Source organism: Colias philodice, chromosome 17, assembly GCF_061535455.1.
Source record: "Colias philodice isolate Cphi_HAF_F1 chromosome 17, ilColPhil1 Martin Lab GWU primary, whole genome shotgun sequence".
NCBI lineage: Eukaryota > Metazoa > Arthropoda > Insecta > Lepidoptera > Pieridae > Colias > Colias philodice.
In genome coordinates this window covers 8,406,795-8,416,824 of record NC_143102.1, presented here as the reverse complement: position 1 = coordinate 8,416,824, position 10,030 = coordinate 8,406,795, and the positions used below count along the sequence as shown (strand labels likewise).

Genomic DNA, 10,030 nt, shown 5'->3' with positions numbered 1-10,030 from the left:
AGTTTTGTGCATATATAAAGCTATTTTTAAATGAGTTTCATTAAGAAAGAGGTTCAAAATTGTATGTTTTACAAATGTCTACATATCTGTAAACATCTACACTATTATTACCTACATATAAAACATAAAATAAAAATTTAATTAAATGAGGGTAGTATTGAAAAAATATTATAAATTGAGCAACCCTAGATATCACACAAATATAGAGTTCTTATAATATTTACCCTATTTATGCATATGAACATTAACCATACTAATTTTAATATTCATTCTACAAGTACACAGAATTTATGAACTAGTTTAATATACGTAAAAGGTAAAATATATTAAAAACACCAATAACATCCATTTACTCTCCATATTCAGTAAATACGAAGGAAAAAGACAAATTATAGCGGGTAGTTACTAATTAACTCCTTTATCTTCAAATAGAATTATAAAAATTCCCCAAAACGATAAACTTACATTAAGTACATGCATATTTTTTAAACAATTTACTTAGCAATTTGCAGCACTGTTTAAATTTTGTAATATATGTATAAAAAATCAATAAATAAAATTCACTATTTTTTAATACACTTACCCGCAATAACTAATTCACGGCATATATTTATACATACGTCTATGTATATAACTAGCCCATTTAAACATTGAACACTTATTTAGAACATCCAATTATAACGATTTTTTATATTTATTTTGCGTAATTTTTTCACTAAAGTTCAATTAAAAATCGTATAATACAAATTCATAATAAACACATGTGTATATTGTATTTAATTAATAGTTTTTACATTAAATAAAATAAATCGTACAATAAAAAAAAATATTTACTGTCAAAATGACATTTCACGCATATGTGATATGTTTTTTCGTTTCAAAATTTTGAAATTAAATAAACATGGATTTTAAATGACGTTTTTTTCTGTTATTTGAATTTATTGATTATATTAAATTTTTATAATAAGAAACAATAATGTTTTATTTATACGTAGTGGTACAATGGGTAAGTAAGAACCAATTTCTGAAACACCTTCCTTTTAATTATAATTTTCCCTTTAGGTTATTTTTAAATACGTGTGCTAGAAAATGTTTTCAGTTTATTTTAACAAAATACCTCCTTGAAGATTATAAAACTTATATTGATATTTTTATTAAAATATTTTCTTCAAGTTAATCAATTCCTTCCTCTATTACCACGAAGATTATCCTTAGGCCTTATTGCACTACTGTGAGCAAAAAATCCTAAATACATCAATTTTAACAACTTCCATTACATTTATTTACATTTAGATACTTGAAAATATTAATATTACTTACGACTTATGATAATCAAATCCACGTCACATCGAGATTATTCCTCGAACATTTTTAACTTGAAGTCAATCTGACTCGAAAAAATGGTCCTTCGAGCCGAAAAAGTGCACAATTGAAATGGTTGTTAATCATCTCAATAGATGGCGCGCGGTGTGTCCCTTCAGACACATAAAACTGAAAGAATAGAATAAATTCGATTGCTCTGGCGGGTCACGAGTGGCTGAGTTGGTAAGGCATCCGCCCCGGAATGGCGCGAAGGATGCGGGTTCGAGTCCCGCCTCGTGATCGAATTTTTTCTATTCTTTATAAATTTATAAATTTATAAGTGCACAATAGTTCGTCAATTTGAGTTTTCACGAAAAAAAAGGTCCTTCGAGTAGCAAAAGTTCATTTTTAGGTGCATTTAATTGGCCCAAGCCATAACCACTTTGGAGAAAGGTACGAAAACTGCAGTATTTTGTGGCGGAGTGAGGAAATATCTCCGGCCTTTGTAAGTGCCGTCGTTCCGGGGTAACCCTGGATATTCTGTGATGGAAAATTCCGCTCCAACCACTATGCCACTGTTAGCTGCTGTGCCCCCGGCTATACCTACGTATCTGAAATTTACATATGTATTAAGTTAAGTATAGGCTAGATAGCATTACAAATATTTCAAAACATTAATGTTTATTTACATTTATTGTGTGATCTGATATGATTAAGATATATACGTATATTTACCGAACTCTGCCCACAGCCAATCTGCCCTGTGGAGTAATAAGTTTGACCGCGTGTCCCAAACGCAATTGACGAGCTTCAGCCGGGATGTATGGCTGTCCCGTTCTGTCTAATGGCGTTTCCACTGTAAGGGAAAGGGATAGAAATATGTTTTGACATAAATAACAGAACGTACGTGTGCAATCGTACAACATTCTACATAATGTTAAGTATATCCATACTAGTTCAGTTAGATGTACGGATGATTCGCAATTTTCTTTATACAAAAATTTTAAATCGCAAGGTTACAAAATGCTATGCAAAAATAGACTTACAGTCAAGGGACGTAGAGCGCAAATTGTCAATGGAGCGACGCAAGTAAACCTCCGAGTCGTGCAGCAATGTCTCTGTATCGTCACGTCGAACATCCGGTAAAGAGCCGCGCCATACACTCTCTGTTTATGCCAAAACAAGACATATTATAAATGCAAAAGTAAACTCTGTCTGTCTGTCTGTTACTCAATCACGCCTAAACTACTGAACCTATTTTCATGAAATTTGGTATGGATATATTTCGATACCCGAGAAAGGACATAGGCTACTTTCTATTCCGGTAAAATGACGCAATCCCGGAAAACCCACGGGAACGGGAACTATGCGGGTTTTTCTTTGGCAGCGCGGGGGAAGCCGCGGGCGGAAACCTAGTACTTAATAATGAAATATGTCGGATATAATTAGTGTTTAAACCTTTTTTTAATGAGAGATGTCATTTTTTGGAAATTGTCAAAATTCGATGATCTAACGAATCTTATAAAATATCGAATCATTTTGAAATTTGACGCATTGTTCGACCCAACTACCCTCACTTTGTTAATAGTCTGGGAATAGAAGAGATTTGGTATCAAATGTCTATATCAACAACGCAGTTGTGAAAAATCTCAAATTATTGCTGACGAAAAGTTTTGCAAAATGCAGTATACATTTTTGAAATAAATAAAACAAACCTCTCGACGGCTGCATATAGCCGGTTTGAGTAAACTCCGAGCTTCTGTCCACACTCGTACTGGGCGAGCGATACGAACCACGGGAATATCTATTGACAAAAAATTTAAAGTGATAAATTTTACTTTTTATAACTATATATTACTTTGGCTTATGATTATAGTTTTGCAGCTATTTTACAAATAATTTATTTGACCTTAAACAAATATTTTGCAAAAAATAAAACACATAACAGTGAAAGATATTTAATAACCTTTTACCGAAAAAACTATCGCCAAAAACATAAGGAAATTTTAAGCAAACATACAAAAAATGGAACAAATGTAAATACCTATTATCTTGAGAAGATTGCTGCCTTCGCAGAGTCCACAACGGTTCCGCTGAACGAGATAACTCTGGCACCATCGAGGTGAAACCTGATAATAAAACAAATACAATATATATATAAATCTCGTGTCACAATGTTTGTCCTCAATGGACTCCTAAACCACTTAACCGATTATAATAAAATTCGCATACCATGTGCAGTTCGATCCAACTTGCGAGATAGGATAGTTTAAAGCACAAAGCGGGCGAAGCCGCGGGCGGAAAGCTAGTACAATATGTATGACTTTTTAATCATGTAACATTCCAATTAATCTATCTATAATAATTTGGTAGGTACGATTAAGTAGTGTCAATATATAAAATTCATAGGTACCCTCAAATTCTACTAACGAAAAACGGAATTTCATATCGACTTTTACATCAAACTTTCTTTTATCAAAAAAATGTTTAAAAAATTTCCTTTACAAATATGAATAATATCTGTCTAACATGACGGTAGTCGAAAGATTTTGCAGCAAAGAAGGTAGTAGAAAAAAAAGACGGGTTGCACTCCGGGAGTGCCGGCAGAAGTGAAAGCTTGATTATTAACGTTGAGCATGTTTGATATTTTGGAATGGTATCCGTCTTACGCTTTTTCGATCAGGTCACGTGTCCTGACGAGAGTTTAAGATTTTATACCCATTACAGAAAAAGTGCTCAACGCCGCTAAAGAAGTTTTCACTTCAAAAATATTACCTCACCACATCCTCAAGTGTTTAACTTGATATCTATCCCCTTGCAATACGTACCAATATCGCTCAGCAGCACACGCCTCGCTTCATCAGAGCGGCGTTGTACCGGCGGTGTGTCGGGCACAGTCAGTCGGCGCGCGCCGCTCGAGCGGTGCGGTAGTGTCGGCGCCGCGCTTGTTTGCGGTGGCGACATCTGTGTATGAATAATACGAATAAATGTAAATTAAACAAAAAAAAAGACGGGTTGCACTCCTCCCGGAGGGAGAAGTGAAAACGCGCGTAGTAGAGAGGGGATAGCTGTCTACTCTCCATCCGTCTTACGCTTTTTCGATCAGGTCACGTGTCCTGACGCGAGTTTAAGATTTTATACCCATTACAGAAAATGTGCTCAACGCCGCTAAAGAAGTTTTCACTTCAAAAAAATTAGAATATCTAAGGTCAGATTATAACGAAAACCATGGCTGTATTCCTAATTATGTTTAAAATTAAATTTATTTAATTTACTACAACTGACGAATTCTTAATTACAGTTGCAGTATTCAATTTGCCTGCGACAAATGTATTTGGTTTTGAATCCATCAGGTTTTTCTTTGCAACCATATTCAATTTAGCATCTATAGTATACGATAAGATCAGATCGTTGTGGAACTATAAAAACTCTTGAAACTGACCTTATAAGCAAGATATCCATCAGAAGTCCACTTTTGTGGCAAAGCGGACATGTCTGTCTGTGCGGAACCTTCCCGCCGTGAACTGCAACTCTCCCGTAGTATTGGTCGAATCCGGCTTGATACCGGCTTCTGACCGCGGGACCCTAGACGAGATGGTAGTGGCCTAGAGAAGGAATAATTAGCATGAGCAATTATACAGTAAAAATTCTATCTCTGAATTGTTCAATATGTTTTCATTTATACATACATACATGTATCAAATAAGAATGGCTTAAACTCTACAAAGCCATTTTTATAGAAGATTTTGATTTTTAAATATTTTCAATATGATAATTGTTTTATTAGTATCAGATTGAAAGGAAGGTAGAATCTTTTAATTGTATGAATCATTAGTAAAAAGACTTGATAAAAAATCAATAACTCTTACCTATACTGGTAAGGATTAGGGCACGTATTCCTCCTTGCATTTATATTTGCAACAAGGTCATCTTCAGATATACCGCATTTAGATATATCAGTTTCAGCAAACACTGAGAACCTGTGATCAAATCTGCTAGATCTATGGAAGCTGTCCACACTCGCTTCCCTGTGCAAAATGTCCATACTCGATCCGAGCTCGAAACTAGACGACTTCGTATTATCCAGGCTCATTCCTCGATTATATTCCCCGGTCAAACTATCCACACTGTCCAACCTCCTAGTGCTTGTGTTAGGACTTCTCCTATACAGCATATTGTCCGACTTATTGCTAAAACTCTTAAGAATTCCACGTCCAGGAAGATCCAGACTTCCCTTGTATCCAGCGTGTTTTATTTCTTTGTCATTGGGCAAAGAAACCCGTTTTACTTTTAAAGACGGGTCGTTCATTTGGTGGCGAATGTTTTCGTGACTTTTAATAGGAGTTAGTTTTTGGCCAGGTTGGAAATCTGGGTCCAGAGTGTGGAATTTGATAAGAACTGGTGTCGAATGAGTTGTAGAGCCCGACCCTGGAGTCCAATGATCCGTCTCTCGTATAGACACCAGGTCCTCCTGTGAAGAGGGCAATTGATTGAACGATCTTATTAGCTTTGTGTTTGATTAAAGAAACTTTGTGGAACACAAAGCTTCTCGAATCTTCGAGATAAGTCAAAAAGGCCTTAAGTAACTTTCTTACGTAAATTATTCATAAACAAAACAAAATTGTTGGTAATAAAGCAGAACTCAGCAAGTAGGCTTACACAAACAACGAGTACTCAAGTATACATAAATATTCAAGCCAAAGTCGTGTTCGCGTACAGTTCCAATGGCATTCACTTGAACAGAACATGCAATTGAAGTTTAGAATTTACGACGTGAGCGTATTGGGGTTCCACATACTTCTGAATGATATAGTTTGCACACGCAAACCTAACCACTTGACAATTGAAAACTGTAAATTATGGGTAGCGAAATGGCTTTATAGCATTTCGATACTCTATTTCGAAGTGATTTAAAAATGAACAACGGATTTCCCTTCCGCTGTTTTCGTTGCCTGGCATGAGAATTTATGATTTTATCTATTAGGAGAAATGGGCATGGGTTTTTTTTAATATTGTTTGGCATTTGGCGTCATAAAATATCTGAATATAATACACATACCGAGCAACTGTTGTCAAATATTATATATATTTATGAGTATTAATAGGCAGAATAGATATTTCTATCAGTACATGATCAAAGCGATTTTGACTCAGCGAGCAAGCTAAATGAACTGTGGAATGATTGAGTCTGACAATATCGTTTGGAAATGCCGATATCGACATAATTAAACCCACACTTTCCGATACTAAGCTTTTCACAAATAATTGAAACCGAAGCTTTGAGCCGCAAAAGCGATTACGTGATAAATACCACTTAGGTACGAAGCATTTAATGAAAGTACTTTTTAGTGGTTTAACAGCTAATTTATGTTCCTTAGCGTTTAAAAGAAACGAAGGTTAATGTTCTGTAGTTTTACTTGCGATTGTTTATATAAACATTTATTTGCTATTACAATATTGGTTTACCAAGAAACCCCATATTCTTTTATACCTTTAAAAATAAAATTTATGTATACGATGCTAATAGATACGTAATCTATGAATTTGGTAGGTAAAATTATCAGCTATTATGCTATGAGTACAGAATGTGAAAATGTATGTATCTTATGTTCAATGCAAAAACCTCGATACCAAATTTATTTAGCAACACCATAAATGGCTGAAACCACAGCTTTTCATTGCTACTCCTAATAACTTTTAACCACAACTCATCTATACTAATAGCCTGGTGATCGAAACTTTACCGCAATATCTATCACGCAAAATAATGGTGCCAATCAAGAGTCCATAATTACTCATTTAGAAAATCAATACAAAACAATTCCAAAGTTAATAGAAAATCGCCTTCTCAGATGAATAGCTCTCGTCTGCGATTCAGTGCACGTATCGCGATAAAACATAGATTCGAGTAATCTGCATTAGAAACTTAATTTAAATATACAGATAACTAACTGTGCCGTTCTGTTTTACCCTGAAAATTCAAGTATTTCTATAGCTCATTCGCTATTCTGGTACATAAGCTTCATCACTGTAAAGTATTATCAAAATCCGCTCAGTGGCTTTCCTGTGAAAGAGTAACAAACATTATCAGTTATCACAAACTTTCGCACTTTAAATATAATTGTAGGATAGTAGGATAAGATTATCAAAATCCGTTCAGTGATTTCCCTGTGAAAGAGAAACAAACATACGTTCATTGATCCTCACAAACTATCGTATTTATAATATTAGGGTTCGAGCAATACTAAAAATATAAAATAAAAACTCATAACACTAAATTAACACTTTTTAGAAAAACATTGATCTAGAACCTAGAACCTGATGCCACCGCTGTAACTGTACCAAAGATTTATAATGTTAGTAGGATTCAAGCGCCCATCAAAATTAAAAGATAAATAAAAATAAAATTATTGTAAAACCATCTAGATTCTTGACCGTACCATATTAAACCCAGAACCCCCTGCTTCTATGCTCATGCTACCACCATACCAATGTTAAACAGTAACACCATTAAAAACACTATATATAACTTACCTGTAAGTTGCTCATATCTTTCGACTCGTCCGTGGTAAATATAAGCTCTATATCGTCGACCTCCTCCGACTCATTCCCACTGGCGTTATCATCTTGCTTGTCGTCTGCTTCCCCGCTACGTTCCCTTGGATTGCATTCGGAGAACACTGAATTGTCGCCTTCCGACATCGACCTATTTAGAAAAAAATATTTTTTTTACGTTTTGGTGGGTAGTCTTAAGTTTTATTTATATGTAAATACAAATTTACTATATGTATACTATAAAGCTTTGTTCTAAAAATGTTTAAAATTATATTTTTCCCTTCAGTATATGGTTACTTGACTAAAATACAAGCAGTAATGTATTTCAAAGAAAAATATAATAGATTATTAATAGGCAACAAATATTAATTAATAAGAACATTTCTCAAAGAATATTTTCTCTTTAATAAGATAGAGTTATACTTAAAATGAAAAATGGCAAAAGTACAGAAAGTAAAGTAAAAACAATACACACCTAAGACTTAGATTATCAACATCCAAGTTATAAGTGTCCCTCTTCCGCACTCTCTCTATAGTTTCTTTAACAACAACACTGTCCTCTGATGTTATTTTCACTTGCACATCAAACTTATCAGTTTTGTTCTCAGCTTCACTTGGCACAGCCATTTTGATATTTTCACTTGAAACAGTTTTTATATTAACTGTATCACCTGTGTTTTCAATATTCTCAAAATGTTCTCTGGTTTCTTCAAATTCTTTTGTACTGGTTTTATTATCTTTTTTCTCATCCACAGTTGAATCAGTATCTGATGTTGTACTGGAAAGTACAGTACCTTCCTTTATAGTTCTCACTTTAATTTTGACATCAAATTTAGACAGCAGTTCCAACTTGGTCTTAAAATTTGGTAGACTATCTGTATCTTGTACAAAGTCAGCTTCAGATCTCAATTGAGATTCTTCTTTAGCAACTTCAGAGTCTGATTGATTTGATGTCACAGAAGGTTCTTCAATAATCTCTTCAAATTTATTAGTGATTAAATCACTTTGGGGTGCCACAGGGTCACCTTCTTGGTCCTTTTCTGTATCATTTTCAGTAGTAGCTGTTTTTATTAAAACTTCACTATAACTCTCCTTTGTGAAACTCTTGTCAGGGCTATGTGCACCTTCCAAATCTAAATGCTGAGGACTGTCATAGCCATCAGTATCAATAATTTTCCTTCTCAAAATATGATTTTCTATAGTTAGCTTTTCAATAATATCACTGTGTTCTAAACACCGTGAATGCTCTTTGTACTTTTCCTTCAATTCCTTGAGTTCACTTTTAGACAATTCCAATGCAGTCCGCAGGGATACCACAGTTTGGTGCAAAGCTCTTACTGTGTCCAAGTGTACCAACCCAGGAGGCAGTGCCTCCAACTTCCCACCGTCCATTCCGTATTACCCGCCAACCATACAAATCTCAACGTCCCATACATGACTGTCGTTCTTGAAAATACGCCTTAATTTTCAATCATAACGTTTTCCATCGTGCGACACGTGCCATCGAATCTTTAACAAATTACGACGTTAAAAATGAAAATTCACCACTCAATATACACAGCGACGCATTTTTAATTCAAAAATATAACTCACCTGTTACCCGCGTGTATTATTCTACTGACACACATTGTGGATCTGCCGCACATTTTTGATCCTTATCGAGTTTCAGTCTCGTGTATCCAGTGTATCGAAGCACGGAAGGACTATGTGATCGATAAAACGAATCGCTTCGTGCAGTAATTAAAGCTTAAAGCTCCCTAAAACTTCCAGGGGCGCAAGTTTAGCTGGTACGATTGGCTGATAAACACCTCAACACGGAAAGCAGTAATTAAGCCTTGAGTATTATCTCCGAATCGTTTTCAGTTTTGACAAGGTTGAGATATCTACATAATACTTAATATAGAACACAATATCCAAGTCTTGCTCCCATTCCAGTCCTTGTAAACAAATCAATACTTGAGGATATATTTGAGTTCGCGCGTGTTGAACGCTGTTTCTATCTCTTTCCTTTATGACATTACTTCGTCTATTAATAAGGGTAAATAAGATTTAATTTTAAACCAATGACTATTATACTTGAGTAGAATTTAAATTGAACTGAAAAGAAACTTCTGCATAAACTAAATTTCAATAAACACCATATCATTAATCGTTATTTCGTTATTAAAATGTT

The 10,030-nt window shown here is 34.6% G+C and overlaps 1 protein-coding gene across 1 annotated transcript; it reads right to left on the bottom strand.

Moving 5' to 3' along the window:
* Positions 1-1,720: 1,720 nt before the first annotated feature.
* On the bottom strand, positions 1,721-9,964 carry LOC149481223 (uncharacterized). The gene is made up of 11 exons (XM_089705547.1): positions 9,451-9,964; positions 8,333-9,366; positions 7,837-8,008; positions 5,172-5,773; positions 4,745-4,907; positions 4,131-4,266; positions 3,347-3,431; positions 3,018-3,106; positions 2,349-2,468; positions 2,038-2,158; positions 1,721-1,913 (listed from the first exon to the last, which is right to left on the bottom strand). Exons 2-11 carry the CDS (start codon positions 9,247-9,249, stop codon positions 1,721-1,723), a joined length of 2,598 nt encoding a protein of 865 aa, XP_089561673.1. The 5' UTR covers positions 9,250-9,366; positions 9,451-9,964.
* Between the last annotated feature and the right edge of the window lie 66 nt (positions 9,965-10,030).